Source organism: Schistocerca americana, chromosome 5 (genome assembly GCF_021461395.2).
Source record: "Schistocerca americana isolate TAMUIC-IGC-003095 chromosome 5, iqSchAmer2.1, whole genome shotgun sequence".
In the NCBI taxonomy this organism is placed as follows: Eukaryota; Metazoa; Arthropoda; class Insecta; order Orthoptera; family Acrididae; genus Schistocerca; species Schistocerca americana.
Window position 1 is genome coordinate 687,816,573 of NC_060123.1, and position 19,614 is coordinate 687,836,186.

The 19,614-nt window shown below is 44.8% G+C and overlaps 1 protein-coding gene across 1 annotated transcript in view; it reads right to left on the reverse strand.

Moving 5' to 3' along the window:
• The window catches only part of LOC124616638 (UDP-glycosyltransferase UGT5-like), a 113,835-nt gene extending 102,614 nt beyond the window's left edge, over positions 1-11,221 (reverse strand). Inside the window, exon 1 of the mRNA XM_047144965.1 lies at positions 10,965-11,221. Within this exon, the coding sequence (XP_047000921.1) occupies positions 10,965-11,221 (257 nt within the window). The remainder of the gene's footprint in view (positions 1-10,964) is intronic.
• Positions 11,222-19,614: the final 8,393 nt, after the last annotated feature.

The window sequence follows — 19,614 nt, forward strand, 5'->3', positions numbered from 1 at the left end:
GTATGTTCTCGAAACTTCAACAAAAGCCCATACCGAGCTACTGAGCGTCTCTCTTGTAGAGTCTTCCACTGGAGTTTATCTATCATCTCCGTAACACTTTCGCGATTACTAAATGATCCTGTAAGGAAGCGAACTGCTCTCCGTTGGCTCTTCTCTGTTTCTTCTATCAAACCTATCTGGTATGGATCCCACACCGGTGAGCAGTACTCAAGCAGTGGGCGAACAAGCGTACTGTAACCTACTTCCTTTGTTTTCGGATTGCATTTCCTTAGGATTCTTCTAATGAATGTCAGTCTGGCATCTGCTTTACCGACGATTAATTTTATATGGTCATTCCTGTGACATTCTCCTCGGCTTATGGCCGTAACTGTTGTACCTAGACAACTGAACAACCGTGGCCTGGTCCGATGAGTCCAGATTTGAGTTGATGGTGTGGTTCAACTGTGGCGCAGATCCCACGAAGCCAAGGTGTACAAGTTGTCAACAAGGCACTGTGCAAGCTGGGTGGCTAGCTCCATAGTGGGCTGTGTTTTCATGAAATGGTCTGGGTTGTCTGGTCCAAATGAACGGATCATTGACTGAAAATGGTTATGTTCGGCTACTTACAGACCGTTTACAGCCGTACATGTTACCAACCAACAATGTCCTGTCATCTGGCCACAACTGTTCGCAACCGGTTTGAAGAACATTCTGGAAAATTCGAGCAAATGATTTGGCCACCCAGATCGCTCGACATGAATGCCATCGAACATTAATGGGACATAACCGAGAGGTCAGTTCCTGCATCAGCATCAATTTCGCAATTATGGACAGCTACAGAGACAGCATGCCTCAATATTGCTGCAGGGGTCTTCTAACGACTTGCTGAGTAAACTCCACGTCTAGTTGCTGCACTACTCCGGGCAAAAGGAGGTCCGACAAAGGTATCTCTGCGACTTTTGTCATCTCCGTGTATAAATGCTACATTACTGTTTGTTGGCGCTAATCATCGGCACACGAGATGCAACACTATACATTTAGAGCCACATTGCAAATGGCTCTGAGCACTATGGGACTTAACATCTGAGGTCATCAGTCCCCTAGAACTTAGAACTACTTAAACCTAACTAACCTAAGTACATAACACACATCCATGCCAGAGGCAGGATTCGAACCTGCGACCCTAGCAGTCGCGCGGTTCCGGACTGAAGCGCATAGAACCGCTCGGCCACAACGGCCGGCTAGAGCCACATTGCAAAATTTTGATACTCAGAGAGGGCTGTTTTGCATGCCGACAGTACTGTTTTTGACGAAGCAAGCTAAACGAGGTAGAGAAGAAAGAATTTACGTGGCTGAATCTGTACATATGCGGTAAATGAGTGGAGGTAATGTACTTAATACTGAGTTTGAAACTCCAGCTCTCCTTTGCATGAATTCAAAAGTTAACACACATGTCGGTTAATGGTTTTCGTTGGTTCTTCCTTACAACTGAGGAGGTAATTTAAAAGAAGAATACTTATTACCGACGACCGACATAACCTGAAGAAAGGCTGGCATTTACACTCTAATACTTTGCAACTGCGGACATGTGGACATTTACGTTACTGTAGTGACTGTTAGGATTTCAATAACTGTTATATCAAAGACATCTTCAGTACCATACTTGAAGAAGTTCAAGGATTTTATTGCAGTACATACGAAGAATACAGTATCGATAAAATGTGAATAATGAAATGTGACATATACACACGGCCTGTCACACTGCCTACGTGATAAAACCTGCTATACATTCAGTCAGAGGGCAAATTGCATTATTTCGCATAACTTATTTTTATTTATGATCAGAAATATCTAACATAACAGTGACACGTCACCCACGTTATTACAGGTACCATGAGTTTAAACAAAGAGTCTTTCGTATATTTTCAACTTTAATCAGCATAATAGATACATATGGATACACCGGTTCCCGGGAGATCACCGAAGTTAAGCGCTGTTGGGCGTGGCCGGCACTTGGATGGGTGACCATCCAGCCGCCATGCGCTGTTGCCATGGTAGCGCCTTTGGTCAAGAATACCATCCAAACAACTGGGAGAGCGGTGTGCTGACCCCACGCCCCTCCTATCCGCATCCTCCTCTGAGGATGACACGGCGGTCGGATGGTCCAGGTAGGCCACTCGTGGCGTGCAGACGGAGTAATAGATACATATTCTCATTCATTAACTTTGAATAAAATTTGTTGTACAGCTCCTTTTTACTGAAATCACGTGCTAAGCTTCACTCTGTTTCCCTTTGAAGCAAGCGTATAATGAACTTACCGTCTGTCTCACATCTCCAGCTGCACACTTGAAAGCTACAGGGCAATATTCTATCAATCAGTTTTCTTTTTCTTTCCCTCTTGCGCTGTGGATCTCTTGGGCCCCGGATACACCTATGACATTTACATTTTTTTTATACGCAACATTTCGTTTTTTCAGTGCCCTGGATCCCTCACGCAACTCATGTCAACACCAGAAACAGACAAGGCAGCAGGAGAAAGCCTTCTGTGCTTCTAGTGGCGAAGTGAATAGGACGCGATCTTCCTTTGATGGTTCGTCAAAGGATCGACAAGCACCGGAAGCCGAGCAAACAAGTAGTGAACTCGAGCCGCACGCGAGCGAATGCTATTCGCTGATGTTCGGTCGGTTGTGTTAGCAATGTAGCCGACGACGTAAGAATACCCTTAATTTAGCTATCCAGATAGCCTCTACGTACGCCGCTGAATGTACCTAGAGAAATACACTCCTGGAAATGGAAAAAAGAACACATTGACACCGGTGTGTCAGACCCACCATACTTGCTCCGGACACTGCGAGAGGGCTGTACAAGCAATGATCACACGCACGGCACAGCGGACACACCAGGAACCGCGGTGTTGGCCGTCGAATGGCGCTAGCTGCGCAGCATTTGTGCACCGCCGCCGTCAGTGTCAGCCAGTTTGCCGTGGCATACGGAGCTCCATCGCAGTCTTTAACACTGGTAGCATGCCGCGACAGCGTGGACGTGAACCGTATGTGCAGTTGACGGACTTTGAGCGAGGGCGTATAGTGGGCATGCGGGAGGCCGGGTGGACGTACCGCCGAATTGCTCAACACTTGGGGCGTGAGGTCTCCACAGTACATCGATGTTGTCGCCAGTGGTCGGCGGTAGGTGCACGTGCCCGTCGACCTGGGACCGGACCGCAGCGACGCACGGATGCACGCCAAGACCGTAGGATCCTACGAAGTGCCGTAGGGGACCGCACCGACACTTCCCAGCAAATTAGGGACACTGTTGCTCCTGGGGTATCGGCGAGGACCATTCGCAACCGTCTCCATGAAGCTGGGCTACGGTCCCGCACACCGTTAGGCCGTCTTCCGCTCACGCCCCAACATCGTGCAGCCCGCCTCCAGTGGTGTCGCGACAGGCGTGAATGGAGGGACGAATGGAGACGTGTCGTCTTCAGCGATGAGAGTCGCTTCTGCCTTGGTGCCAATGATGGTCGTATGCGTGTTTGGCGCCGTGCAGGTGAGCGCCACAATCAGGACTGCATACGACCGAGGCACACAGGGCCAACACCCGGCATCATGGTGTGGGGAGCGATCTCCTACACTGGCCGTACACCACTGGTGATCGTCGAGGGGAGACTGAATAGTGCACGGTACATCCAAACCGTCATCGAACCCATCATTCTACCATTCCTAGACCGGCAAGGGAACTTGCTGTTCCAACAGAACAATGCACGTCCGCATGTATCCCGTGCCACCCAACGTGCTCTAGAAGGTGTAAGTCAACTACCCTGGCCAGCAAGATCTCCGGATCTGTCCCCCATTGAGCATGTTTGGGACTGGATGAAGCGTCGTCTCACGCGGTCTGCACGTCCAGCACGAACGCTGGTCCAACTGAGGCGCCAGGTGGAAATGGCATGGCAAGCCGTTCCACAGGACTACATCCAGCATCTCTACGATCGTCTCCATGGGAGAATAGCAGCCTGCATTGCTGCGAAAGGTGGATATACACTGTACTAGTGCCGACATTGTGCATGCTCTGTTGCCTGTGTCTATGTGCCTGTGGTTCTGTCAGTGTGATCATGTGATGTATCTGACCCCAGGAATGTGTCAATAAAGTTTCCCCTTCCTGAGACAATGAATTCACGGTGTTCTTATTTCAATTTCCAGGAGTGTATATGATTTGACGACAGATAGTTCCGGAGATATGACTTTATAAACACTGAGATGCGTGAAAAGTTGCCAAATCATTGACGACGTTTTGACTTATTACTTCGTTGCTATTAACTCTATTGAGAACACATTTCGCAAACAGTAGCCACACATAACACTGGATGTACGTGAAATATACGTCAGTGTTTAGCATATAGTACAGAACATACGACGTCGTAAATATTGAGCTGCGTGAAAAGGAAACGGCAGGGCGAAGTTCGCTAGAGATGCAGCTGAAATACGTGTACAAATACGTGTGAACGCTAAATGTAAACAAAATATGAAACCTTCTTGGCAGATTAAAACTGAGAGTCTCGAACTCTGGACATTTGTCTTTCGCGGGCAAGTGCTATATCAACTTTTATTATTTTTTTTAATCTCATTTTGTTCGTTTTCGTTCGTTGCATCTGCTCGTGGCGGATGTCGCAAGACACGCGTTTCAGTTCGTCGTTGATCCATTAACTCAGTTCTTTTATTACAGAAGGCAGCTAACCCTCTAACCGAACACGCTGACTTACCGTGCCGGCACCAACTGAGCTACCCAAGCACGACTCACGCCCGGTCCTCACAGCTTTAATTCCGCCAGTACCACGTCTCCTACCTTCCAAACTTCACAGAAGCTCACTTGCGAACCTTGCAGAACTAGCAATCCTGGAAGAAAGGATTATCATCAATATCTACGCTCCGTCTGGCTCCACGAACCGTCGGCAGCGGTCCACTTTCATCGGACATGACGTGGCGGCCATGTTTTCTGGACGCTATGATCGCCTTATCATGGGAGGCGATTTCAACTGTGTCCTCCATACGCAGGACCAAGTGCCTGGTTATCCGCCATGCCCGGCGCTACTCACCTTAATCGAAGATTTTCATCTAGTAGACGTTTGGGAGAAAATTCATGGCAATAACCCCGGTTTTACCCATTATACAGCACATTCTACGAGCAGACTGGACCGGTTTTATGTCTCTGCCCACCTTGGCAATGAAGTCGCCCAAGCTGAACGATGGCCCCTTGCATTTTCGGACCACTGCGCCGTCATTTGCTTCCTGGCTCTGCCACCTCAGTCAGTGTGGCGCGGCAGAGGTTACTGGAAGCTTAATACCTCCCTCCTTAATGATCCACACTGCCGACAATGTATTGCCACTACATGGGCGTCTTGCGAAAGACGCCTTCCGCAGTACACATCTACGTTCCATTGGTGGCTCAAATGTGCCAAACCTGCGATCAGAAAGGCCTTCCTACAATGTGGCAAGGAAGCAGCAGCATGGCATCGAGACACCACTACGCCGTCCTCCGTGAGCTCGATGCGCTCCCTCCATCACCAGACACCCATAGGGAACGACAGCGTACTAAAGCTCGTCTCCTCTCTCTTCAACGTGCACGACTGCATGGTGTCGTGGTGCGTTCCCGACGACAAGACCTCCTCCACGACGAAACCCCATCCACAATCCATGCCGCATCCGACCATAGTCGTCGACGTCGACTTTTTGTCCCCAACATCACGACCTCCGATGGTGTTCACCACACAACACAGGCGGCAGTGGTGTCTGCCTTTGCTGAACATTATCGCCAATTATGATGATCAACCGATGGCGACGCCCATTCCTGATGATCTCCGTCCTTCCCCTGATCGGACCCTCACCGTAGCGGAGTCAACGTCCATGATGTCTGCAATCACCGCAGAAGAGGTGGTAGATGCGATCAACAAAGGGGCCAAGAACAAATCACCCGGACTAGATGGTCTCCCAGTGGAGTTTTACCGGGCGTTCACTACGTTAATGCTTCCTCGCTGGACGGAAATGATTCAGGAACTCTTTACTCCGTCCTTCCCATGCCGCATCCGACCATAGTCGTCGACGTCGACTTTTTGTCCCCAACATCACGACCTCCGATGGTGTTCACCACACAATACAGGCGGCAGTGGTGTCTGCCTTTGCTGAACATTATCGCCAATTATTATGATCAACCGATGGCGACGCCCATTCCTGATGATCTCCGTCCTTCCCCTGATCGGACCCTCACCGTAGCGGAGTCAACGTCCATGATGTCTGCAATCACCGCAGAAGAGGTGGTAGATGCGATCAACAAAGGGGCCAAGAACAAATCACCCGGACTAGATGGTCTCCCAGTGGAGTTTTACCGGGCGTTCACTACGTTAATGCTTCCTCGCTGGACGGAAATGATTCAGGAACTCTTTACTCCGTCCTTCCCAATTCCACCCGAATTCGTCACTGGCATTCTTCTACCTGTGCCTAAACCGAAGGAAGGGTCTCACGTCTCTGCATATCGCCCCCTTACACTATTGAATGCAGACTATAAAATCTATGCACGCCTCTTAGCAGCGCGCATACGCACCGTCTTACCTACGGTCCTTTCACCTGAGCAGACTGCACGTGGTTGTGGAGCTACCTTACAAACAGCCCTAGGAGAATGCCGTGACCTCATTGCACTGGCGTCCGTTTGTCGCCTTCGTGCAGCACTGGTATCCGTCGATTTCACGAGTGCCTTTGATCGCGTTCGACACCCATTCTACATCTACATCTACATTTATACTCCGCAAGCCACCCAACGGAGTGTGGCGTAGGGCATTCCTCCTCATGGTGGCGACACGTATGGCGTTCCCATTGCTTTTTGTCGATGTCATTTGCCGGTTACTGCTTCCCGCGGTCTCGATGGTACAAGTCAATGGGAGGCTTGTAGGACCGATTCCTATACGCCGCTCTGTGCGTCAAGGATGCTCTGTGTCTACTTTACCATATGCCATTGCACTTGAGCCCCTCATCACTGGACTTACCTCTAAACTGCAGGGCCTCACTTTGCGCGCCTACACCTTTCACTGTAGGGCTTATGCGGACGATCTCCTCTTTCTCACCTGCTCCTCCACGGAACTCAATGACGTCATCCAATGGATCCACCAGTATGGACGTCTTTCTTGTAGCATTCTTAATGTCCGTAAATCGACTATGATGCACATTGGGCGCGGCCTCCCGGCTATGGTGCCGACCCCACTCCCAGTCAGTACCACCGTTCGTTACTTGGGTATCGAATTTACGAGCTCCACACACCGCACAGTGGCCCTGGCTTACCGGCGGTTTTTGCAGTCGATTCGGCACCACGTCCGCGGTCAAGTGCACCGTAACTTAAACCAACTCCAATGTGTGTCCTATGTCAACATGTATGTCGCCCCTAAACTGGTACACCTCACCCAGATCCTCCCAATGCCGTTACTCCTTGGCCGCCGCATCCAATCAGCCTTTGGATATTTCGTGTCAGCAGGGGCACTTTTCAAAGTCCGCTACAACACTCTAACACTGCCTCCTGCAAAAGGTGGCCTCGGACTCGTCAACGTGCGGGCACGCTCTTCTGCACTCTTCGTCCACACTCTGTTGCGGCACTGGCAGGGGCCGGTCCCGTCCTTAACACGCAGTCTCTTAGATATCCTCCGACCAGCTTCTCTCGATCCACCGATCAATGTGGCATCTATTTCTCCATTATTGTACCACGTCGCCAATTGTTTCATAGAACTCAGCTACGTTCGGGCCGATCTTCCTATCACCCGTCCTCACCGTACAAAAGATTATTATCGTTTGTTTATGCTGTCCAACCCTTGCGACCCCATGGTGCTACAGCATCCTGACATTAACTGGCGCACGGTTTGGGGGTGTGTGCATACACCCTTTTTACCGTCGTCTATGTCTGCACTCTGGTATGTTTTAGTCTATGGAAAATTCCCGACTAATAGTCGACTTTATCGCATAGGACTGGCCACCTCCCCACTCTGCCCTGACTGTCAGCTCGAAGACACCGACGAGCACCGTCTTACGTGCCCTCTGAAACGAAACATATGGCTCCTCATCCAACGAATCGTGGGCTTTTACCTCCGTGCCCCGCCAACGACGGTAACCCCGGATTTCCTGTTGTTGCCCCAGACATTTCACTACACTCTTGCTAAGCACCATACCCTAATATGGTTTCGAGGACAGGCTTTAGAAAACCTCTTTCAGAGTGGTCCGCATACAGTCCTTGACTTCTGGTACAAAGTTGTGACCGCGCATAGCACGCTCACCCGAAAACCATCTTACCGACAAACTTTTGCCGGTTTTCTCCGCAGCGTCTTCCTTGACCCCCCTCAAAGTTGAGGTGTAGCATGCCTACCTGTCACGTGATGCAACACCCTTATCCACGTTCTCATGCATTGACCAAAAACAAAAAATAACTTAGAAAAAGGAAGAAGACAGAATATGTTATATTTTGTTGTATTTAATGTTTTTCTTTTCAATATTTTTTTGTTTCACTAACAGTCATTTGTATATGTTTCAATGGTACCTTGAAGAACTCTTGCATAGTGAATATATATGTACTTTTAGTTTGTTCAATAAAAATTATTAAAAAAAACAAAAAAAAAGGAAAACAGGATATGTTATATTTTGTTGTATTTAATGTTATTCTAATAATTTGTTTACCTAACACTCATTTGTATATGTTTAACTGGTACCATGAAGAACTTTTGCTTTGTGTATATACACTCCTGGAAATGGAAAAAAGAACACATTGACACCGGTGTGTCAGACCCACCATACTTGCTCCGGACACTGCGAGAGGGCTGTACAAGCAATGATCACACGCACGGCACAGCGGTCACACCAGGAACCGCGGTGTTGGCCGTTGAATGGCGCTAGCTGCGCAGCATTTGTGCACCGCCGCCGTCAGTGTCAGCCAGTTTGCCGTGGCATACGGAGCTCCATCGCAGTCTTTAACACTGGTAGCATGCCACGACAGCGTGGACGTGAACCGTATGTGCAGTTGACGGACTTTGAGCGAGGGCGTATAGTGGGCATGCGGGAGGCCGGGTGGACGTACCGCCGAATTGCTCAACACGTGGGGCGTGAGGTCTCCACAGTACATCGATGTTGTCGCCAGTGGTCGGCGGAAGGTGCACGTGCCCGTCGACCTGGGACCGGACCGCAGCGACGCACGGATGCACGCCAAGACCGTAGGATCCTACGCAGTGCCGTAGGGGACCGCACCGCCACTTCCCAGCAAATTAGGGACACTGTTGCTCCTGGAGTATCGGCGAGGACCATTCGCAACCGTCTCCATGAAGCTGGGCTACGGTCCCGCACACCGTTAGGCCGTCTTCCGCTCACGCCCCAACATCGTGCAGCCCGCCTCCAGTGGTGTCGCGACAGGCGTGAATGGAGGGACGAATGGAGACGTGCCGTCTTCAGCGATGAGAGTCGCTTCTGCCTTGGTGCCAATGATGGTCGTATGCGTGTTTGGCGCCGTGCAGGTGAGCGCCACAATCAGGACTGCATACGACCGAGGCACACAGGGCCAACACCCGGCATCATGGTGTGGGGAGCGATCTCCTACACTGGCCGTACACCACTGGTGATCGTCGAGGGGACACTGAATAGTGCACGGTACATCCAAACCGTCATCGAATCCATCGTTCTACCATTCCTAGACCGGCAAGGGAACTTGCTGTTCCAACAGGACAATGCACGTCCGCATGTATCCCGTGCCACCCAACGTGCTCTAGAAGGTGTAAGTCAACTACCCTGGCCAGCAAGATCTCCGGATCTGTCCCCCATTGAGCATGTTTGGGACTGGATGAAGCGTCGTCTCACGCGGTCTGCACGTCCAGCACGAACGCTGGTCCAACTGAGGCGCCAGGTGGAAATGGCATGGCAAGCCGTTCCACAGGACTACATCCAGCATCTCTACGATCGTCTCCACGGGAGAATAGCAGCCTGCATTGCTGCGAAAGGTGGATATACACTGTACTAGTGCCGACATTGTGCATGCTCTGTTGCCTGTGTCTATGTGCCTGTGGTTCTGTCAGTGTGATCATGTGATGTATCTGACCCCAGGAATGTGTCAATAAAGTTTCCCCTTCCTGGGACAATGAATTCATGGTGTTCTTATTTCAATTTCCAGGAGTGTATATACATGTACTCTCCGTTTATTCAATAAAGATTTTAAAAAAAAAAGTTGGTAGAGCACTTACCCCGGAAAAGCAAAGGTCCCGAGTTCGAGTCTCGGTCTAGCACTCAGTTTTAATCTGCCAGGAAGTTTCATATCAGCGCACACTCCCCTGTAGAGTGAAAATTTCATTCTAATCGAAATATATTTGACATGTGCGTACGCAGGCAGAAAGCTCATCTCCTGGAATGATTTTAACCAGTTTGGTGCATATACTGGTTACAATTTGGAAAGAAATACTTTGGCGGTAAGAACCACCAGCTTCCTATTGGGGTGAGTGTGAGAACATGGAGAGAGTGGGAGAGAGGAGCAGATGGACAGATAGATAGGGGGAAGGAGGAAACGGACACAGACAGGGGGAGGAGGATATGTGAAATGGACAGAGAGTGGAGAGGAGGAAATAGACTGATAAAGGAAAGAGAAGGAGATGGACCGGGAAGGGGGGGAGAGAGAAGGAAATTGACAGAGATATTGGGAGGACGAGCTGAGCATAGAGAGGTGGGAGGAGATTGAATTAGAGGAAGGAGGAAGAGATGGACAGTGTGGGAAGGAGCAGGTGGACAGGGGGAGAAGCAGATTGACAGAGAGAGTGGGGGAGGAGGAAGTGGACAGAGGGGGTGAAGGAGGAGATGAACAGAGAGAGAAGAAAGGAAGAGATGGACTAATAGAAGATTGTAGTATATATTTACGTGGGCAACGCCGAGTACTCAGCTAGCGGATAATCAAAAACAACTGTAAGTGTCCACTACAGCGGGCTAAGTCACTTGTTGGCATAAGAGGGCAGACTGCTGGCGATGCTGATGTCGGTGTAGTTGGGCTGGAGCGCCTGCCGCGGGAAGTGGCTCAGCACGGTGACGTTGTGGCCCCTGGCGGCCAGCTCCGAGAACAGCTGGCCCAGCATGGAGAAGTGGCTGGGCGAGATGAGCCAGACTACGGCCAGGATGTTGGCGGCGTCGCAGACCGCAGCGTTCTGTAGCAGCAGCGGCAGCAGCAGCAGCAAGGAGACGCCGCCGAGCCTCATGGTTACGAAAGAGTGCGGCTTCTGAGACTGACAGGCAGAGTCGCCGAGTCCAGTGGTAACCTACCGCGATAAGCTCTCCCGCCTCTTTTATCGCTGTCAGTGTGATAAGCTATCTCGAGACGCAGTCGTTACGAAATCGAGAGTAAGGCAGTCTACAGTTACATTCGTGCCAACATCCTCCATCTGCGGTATATTGCGTCTCCCAGCCGGCGCTGACGAATCAGATGGTCTTGAATCTTTACGTGTCCTTTTTATGAGTCACCGCCCCCTCAGGTTGGGCGTGTTTACAATGACTACCAGACAATTCAAACATTAACCAAAGTACGTGGCAAACGAGGAACCGCGGAGGCCCACTCTGTAGGATGTGATCGTTACTATTCATATCGACATGCAAGAGAGGGCCGGCATAGTGGCCGAGCGGTTCTAGGCGCTTCAGTCTGGCACCGCGCCACTGCTACAGTCGCAGGTTCGAATGCTGCCTCGGGCATGGATGTGTGAGATGTCCTTAGGTTAGCATGGTTGAAGTGGTTCTAAGTTCTAGGGGATTGATGGCCTCAGATGTGAAGTCCCACGGTGCTCAGAGCCATTTTACGTCTCCCAGGCATATCCTGCACAACCTTTTACTTTAAATATCTTACAACCTAATCTTTGTCTTGCAACTTTGTAAGAGATCCATGACTGAGGAATTTATTGCTAGCGCATTCGAACAGATGTGACTTCGATGGATTGCTCACGCGTTGCCTGCGATATGTAAGCTATAATAGAATCGCAGACCAAAGAGCAGTGTTGGCTGCAGTAGGAGCTGAGTCAGTAGTAGTGGCAGTATCTAGTAGTCTGGTGTATGGAGTTCGCGATGCCGGTCGGGAGGAACGAAGGCGATGCGTGAGCGATGTAGTATAAGGTAAAAAACAGCCGCGCGCATGTGTAGTTTGTTAAACTAAATTTCTACTATTGTTATATCAAGTCCCATGTAAATGTTTCAAAAAATTTTTTAATAATAATCTTTTTTTATATAATTAACTTTTCGGCAGTCATTCATCTAAATTTAAAGAATTTACTAATTTCTGCAACCCATGGTCATCCCGATTATCGTAGAGAAAAATCAGTTGTTTCTTTCTATACATGACAAATCTAGCGGCCAGCATTGCACTCGGCTGAGCCAGAAAATTTCTTATAGGAGCAGATTTATACGCGTTATCCGGCGACTTCATTGAGGTAAGAATTTTCAATTTATTCAGAATGATCTTTCAGGGCCATGACGCAGCACTACTGACGTCCAAATTTACCAGTCAGTTCATTACTGAAAGGTTGTATAGGAGTCACATTTTTTATTGGTAGGTTAGTCACGTTATTATTGCGAGGTTACGGAGAGTATACTGAATGTGAAAGATATACTTATTTTTACTGTTGGGAGGTTACAACATTAAGTTTAATGTTTACTTACAATTCTGGAAGTCCTTTCTAATCATAATGTGGTACTATATTGGAGCTGAATAGGTCGCTCCAAAAAAGTCATATTGATTTTATTACTGAAATTGCTCACTTGACGCGATTCTGAATTATTTCTATTTTATTCTGCTACATATCCAGTAATGGATGTTTGCGATCTTACTTGCCCAGTCTTCTCTATGGCTTCCAGCATGGATCAAGTCGCCGGCGTTTCTAATTCCTGTCCACTGTCTGTTGTTGCGGAGCCATGATATTTCTCTCCTGCCAATTCCCCAATTCCTCTTTTGCCTTCAGTCTTCCCGTCGATTATCAGTTTAAGAAGGTGATAGTTTTCACTTCGTATCACATCGCTTAAGTAAGCTGTTTCCTTACGTTTGATTGTGGTTAGCAGTTCGCGGTCTCTTTCTACCATTCTCAAGATCCCTTCGTTTGTTTTCCTCGCTGTCCATGCAATTTTAAGTATTCTTCGATATAACCACACCTCGAATGCTTCGAACTTGTTCACGGTGTTCACTCTCAACTTCCAACTCTCTACGCCATACAAAAGCACTGACCACACATAGCTGTTCATAAATCTGACTCTGATGTTAACACCAAAGTCAGTGCTAGTGAACACTTTTGTTAAATTTCATGAATACACTGCGGGACTTCTCTATTCTTCTTCTGATTTCCATGTCCTATGACCAGTTTTCTCACAATCACGTCCCCAAGTATTTAAATCAATTCATCCTGTCTATGGGTTGATTACTATGCATCAGTTCTGCATTTTGATGCTCATCTGACTTGCGTCGCGACTACCAGAAAATTGGTCTTTTTGGTGTTTATATTGAGACCCATATTCCTGTTGTCTTCTCCCACTATAGTCAGAAGATCTTGCAGATCGTTCATGTTATCCACGACTAAGACTGTGTCATCTGCATATCTTATGTTTTTAATCCATACTCCATTTACTTTTATACCTATCTCACAATCTTCAAGTGCCTCTAAGAATATATGTTCTGAGTACAGAGGAGTGGTGAGATTACACAGCCTTGGCTAACTCCTCTACAGATTTTTTATGCTTCCATCAATAGGCCGCCAGTTCTGACCTCAGCAGTTTGATTCCAGTACAGATTTTGTATACAACGAATATCTATTCTTTCCAAGTCCAGTCTTCTCAAAATTTGTACACGTTTATGGTGTTGCACTCTGTCAAACACTTTTGTGAAGTACAGCATTATTTCCATCACATAGCAAAAATGTAAGATGAGAACAAATTTGTACATAGAATATGAAAAAATATAAGAGGCATTCACAATGTACAAAGTGCAGTATATGGAAACCTATCCAAGTTCACAGAGGGTCACAGGGTACGAGCGTTTCTAGAAGTGAATGCAACGTAAGCTGCCACACTACTAGCTATCGTGGGGAGACGGAGGGGCAAGGAAGACAAGGGTGGCCACCAGAGGACAGGGCTACATGATGCCGCCATGGGCCTCATATCTGAGTTATCATATATTAAAATATCAAACTATTTTTACAAACGTTACGCACTGTATTTTAACAATAAGAATGGTATGTACAGATATCAACTGAAAATCTCGTGACTGGTAAGCTGTACATATTCCTACGTAACAATCGTGAACAAATCTTTCGTTACACATAGTAAGGCTGCATACAGCTTACAAACCTACTGTATACAGAAAATTAAGTGGTGTCACATATTGCAAAGACGACAGTGATTCATTACTGATTGATATATATAATAGTTACAAGGTAGTTGGTTTACAAAAGTAAGCAAGAAAAAAAACACTTGATATGAACACAAGTTATTTTTAATAACAATACTTAAATTATGTTTACTTGGACAACACAGATGGTCTAGAATAACAAAGTGTAATCCACTAAATGGACCAGCTTAACTAAAAATTTATTGAGTGGGGTGAAGGTACTGGGGCATCATGGCGTGCAGGTAAGAAACAGGGAGGCATGAGAATGAAGAGTGTGGAGGAGGAGGGGATAGGAGGGAGAAACAGAAGACAGAGTTGAGTGATCGTCGAATCAAACTATTTGGCTCCAACACAGAACTGTCGTACAGTATGATACAACCATGGTCACCTGTTTCCTACGAGATTTAATATCTGAAATATATAATCATTTTAATTGACTTTTAGCCAATTTGCAGGCATGCCCTTGTAATAAAGCAATCCCAGTGAAAATATTCAGTGACAACGGTTAAACTTTCTTTCATGAATTTCAGAATTAAGCATATCCATGCACATTATAAAAATGTGCCTATGTACAGTGTAAGTAGGCTGTCTAGATCCTCAGGGGGGTACACGCTTACTTTGTGTACCATGTGTTTAGCAAGCACAAGGAGCCCTAGCTAATATGGTATTTGCTTATACAACTTTACACATCGGTACCATATTTCTCCAACACAGAATTACACAGCTATCTGATTATTTAACAGAGAAACAAAACTTTTTTTATGTCAGTGACACATATTTACGCAATTACACAGTTGGATAATTTCACACTTATGAAATCGTATTTTGTCTGTACTTTGTGAACTGTTCATATTTTTTCGGAACCATTGTGATAATATGAGAGCTTAGAATGATATATTTGGTAAGGGATCATGATTTTTGAAGTACGTTTGACTTTATTGAAGGTCTTGAAATTATTGAAAGAAGCTGCGACGATTCTGAGATGTGATTGATCTGTTATGATGTTATTATTACGATGACGATGTGTATTATGCTGTTGAGGTATGTTTATGATTAATAAGCTGAGAATCGTACTTTAAAGAGTTATGAAATGCGTGTACATGCGTGAATGTATCACAATGCCGCCGAAAATTTTTTGGACTCTCTTATATTTATAGGATTTTGTTTCTACACATTCGTAACGCAAATTCTCGACCTGTGAATTTTTTTTTTTTTATATATATGAGACTGTCACTGCTATCGTAAATATTTCGGTAAGAAAGTTAAATGGCCTTCGTGGCCATCGTGGACGCCCAACTGTGCCACCTGCCTGGAGAAAAAGCCATTAGGTAGAGAAAAAAAGAGAGACCATTAACCTCGCTATTGATATTCCTTTATAGAAAGCATCGTAAATACGACACGTTCATTACTTGGAAACATATGATTACTCGTACTTTGTGCTACTTACTGAAATGCTGATGAATTGATGGGAAATATTCTTACATCTGCATACCTGATTATGAAAGTGTCTTTCTACGAGAGTTGAGAGAATTTATGCTGACTTATGAAATGCCACATGACTACTGAATGATATTTTTATGCTTTGCTTTGTACATAGTTGCTTATTTCATTTGATATCTGGTTTCCAGGTGTGTTGCAGCATCGGTTTCGTAAAATAAAATTAAATGCATTTGCTAATGTGAACACTTTCTGTCAACAGATCTATTAAATAATAAATTTATTATCCACATTCTTCGAAAAAGGAGCACTTGGAAAGGAAGGAACAATAAGAAGGGATTAATAACAGTTACTGCACACATAATTTTCTTTTCAACTACTTGGTAATTTCTTTGGTAGAGTAAGTTATCGTAATGCATCACCCTAGTGTTAAGATGTGACATAGGTATTAAACGTGGCCATTTTTACTGTAATATTTTTTCTGCTTGAGCTTGGTCATGTTTAGATATAAGTTATGGCATTTGCTGCTGCTGTTTGCCAGGCATAATGTTACTGAATTTGACTTTGTATTACTCTGTTAAGCCAGTTTTACTACGGATTTATTTTTCTTGTTTGTTGCGCATTGTCTTATATTAGTTGTAATATTGAATTTGCTTTGCTAATTTATGCTGCTTGCTTTGGCAATTTTCATTTTTTATCATTGCTGTTTCTGTTAATTGTTTTGCTCTGCTGCATTACCTCGTCCCTTAGTTTAGCATCTAAGCTCAGTAGATTTAAGTTAGCTTAAGATGGGGTAGGCTATATAAGAGAACGAGTTGTGATGAATGGAAAGAAATCCATTGAGAAGCTATAAGAAAATGGTTTGGCCAAAAAAGTCTTTAAAGGAGGATATGAACAAAAAAAGTAGGGTTTAGGGACAACAGGTTTAGGTAGGATTTTCTTGGAATAAAATGATGAGGTAAGATAATGGAAAATAAATAATGAGGTAAGAAATATGTGAACATATAAATACAGAAAGCATGCTTGGATAGGATTTTTTTGGTGGAAACAAATGTTGAAATAAGACGAAAGATCTATGGAATGAAGTTTTGGGTTGGACTGCAGTAACAAATGTTACACTGAAAACAAACCCTGTCCTGTATTTTTGTGTTATTACACTATGTGAATTTGTGGTTTTCCTGTCTGTATGTGTCTAGCTAATAAGATTTACGTTGTAGAATTTTTCTGATAATATGTTATTTACCTTGTAAAGATGTTTAGACATTATTTATTCTGTTTTGTTTTAATGCTTATGTCATAATTCCTGTAACACTGATGTATATGTTAGTTCAATTCCTTTGTAAAGCCCATATTACCACAAATGTTATCTGTATTGTTATGTTCTTTAATGATATATTTTGTACCTTTGTTATTGTATTCTCATGTTATAATATTGTAATTGACACCAGTTCAGCGAATTAAGTAACTTGTAAGCATTCATTTCACTGCACACATTTCTGTTGGTCATAGTATATGCACAATATGTAATAAAAAAAGGACTGTTAGTGCTCCCACGTGTCAGCAAGGGACTGGTTAACAGCATTGCTGGTTCTAAGGACAATTCCAAAAGCATTGTGAGTGCACAAGTGGTGGTTTATGGACTTGCTATATTCTTCGCAAGACCCTCGGATGGTGATTGTGCACCTGCACAGTCGCATCAGTTGGCTGCTGGCCGTCTCTACAAGGACTACAGTGGGTCTGCATCTTTGATGACTCACAAATACCATTATTTCTACAAGGACTGCACGGGGTCTGCACCTTTGATGACTCACCAATACCATACTCTCTACCAGAACTGCAGTGGGTCTGCTCTTTGATGACCTACCTACCAATATTCTTCAAAACTTCGACTGACTCTGCTGTGGGTTTGCTTTGTTGTGGCCTATTACCTGTCTGCATGTCAAGAGTCAGCAATGTCTTTCCGTTGGAAGGACAACACTACTTCTTCAAGACTGCATGGAATTCCACTACTTCCATGTGCATTCTCTTTTACTGCTCAGACTTTGAGAAAAACGCTTACTGTGATGAACGATCAGGACTGTCTTTATGGACTGTGAGAAAATTTTAGCTTTTGACCAACATTGTATCAATAAGTGTTTGCATTTGATATCTTTGTTATTGCAATTATGAAAAATTTCTTCAAATCTGTACTGGCCACTGCCCAAAACAATTTGTAAAATTTTTTGTGGGGTGCATGGGGGCTATGTAAGTAGGCTGTCTAGATCCTCAGGGGGGGGGGGGGTACACGCTTACTTTGTGTACCATGTGTTTGGCAAGCACAAGGAGCCCTAGCTAATATGGTATTTGCTTATACAACTTTACACATCGGTACCATATTTCTCTAACACAGAATTACACAGCTACCTGATTATTTAACAGAGAAACAAAAATTTTTTTTACTATGTCAGTGACACATGTTTATGCAATTACACAGTTGGATAACCTTACACTTATGAAATTGTATTTTGTCTGTACTTTCTGAACTGTTCATATTTTTTTGGAACCATTGTGATACTATGAGAGCTTTTAATGATGTATTTGGTATGGGATCATGATTTTTAGAGTACATTTGAGGTAGATGACACTACTGAAATGAGCAGAGAATTTTTTTTAGGTTTTGAAATTAATGGAGGAGGCTACAACGATTTTGAGAATTGACTGAGATGTTGTGATATTATTACGATGATGATATGTATTATGCTGTTGACGTATGTTTATGATCAATAAGATGATGCTACCGTATATGAGGAATTTTATTATGCTACATATTTCTTATGATGAAATATTGAAGAAGTGTTGACGAATATGTATATATACCATAAGGTAAGGAATAATGAGTAGTGGTTAGGGACTCTGATTTGTGGAAAAGGATGTTGGAAACCAAGAATCGTACTTTAGAATTATGAAATGTGTGTACATGCGTGAATGTACCACAATGCCACTGAAAATTTTTTGGATGCTGTTGTATTTATAGGAATTTGTTTCTACAAATTTGTAACGCAAATTCTCGACCTGTGAAATATTTTATATGAGACTGTCACTGTAGCGCAAACTGCTGTCGTAAATATTTCGGTAGGAAAGTTAAGTGACCTTCACATAATGCGTGGTGGGCACCCAGCTGCGCGATAGTCGCCTGGGAAAAAGCCATTAGTGTGTGCCTTTCAGAGGCAAAGGTGGAGAAAAAAATGAGGCCATTATCCTCGCTATTGACATTCCTTTGTAGAAGGCATTGCAAATACGACATGCTCATTACTTGGAAACATATTGTACTTTGTGCTACTTACTGAAATGCTTGTGAACTGATGGGTAATATTCTAACATCTGCACACCTGATTACGACAAGTGTCTTTCTACGAGAGTTGAGAGAATTTCAACTAACTTATGAAAAGCCACATGACTATTGAATGATAATTTTATGCTTCGCTTTAGATAGTTGCTTATTTCATTTGATATCTGGTTTCCAGCTGTGTTACAACATTGGTTTTATAAAATAAAATTAAATGCGTTTGCTAATGTGAAAACTTTCTGTCAACAGATCTGTTAAATAATAATTTTATGACCCACATTCTTCAAAAAAGGAGCTCTTGGATAGGAAAGAACAATAAGAAGGGACTAGTAACAGTAGCTGCATATATAATTTTCTTTTCAAGTACATGGTAATATTTTTTTACAATAAGTTGTTGTGGTGCACCACTTTAATTACATAGACATTAAGATATGAATGGACATTTTCCTTATCTTGATTGCTGTCTTTAGTCT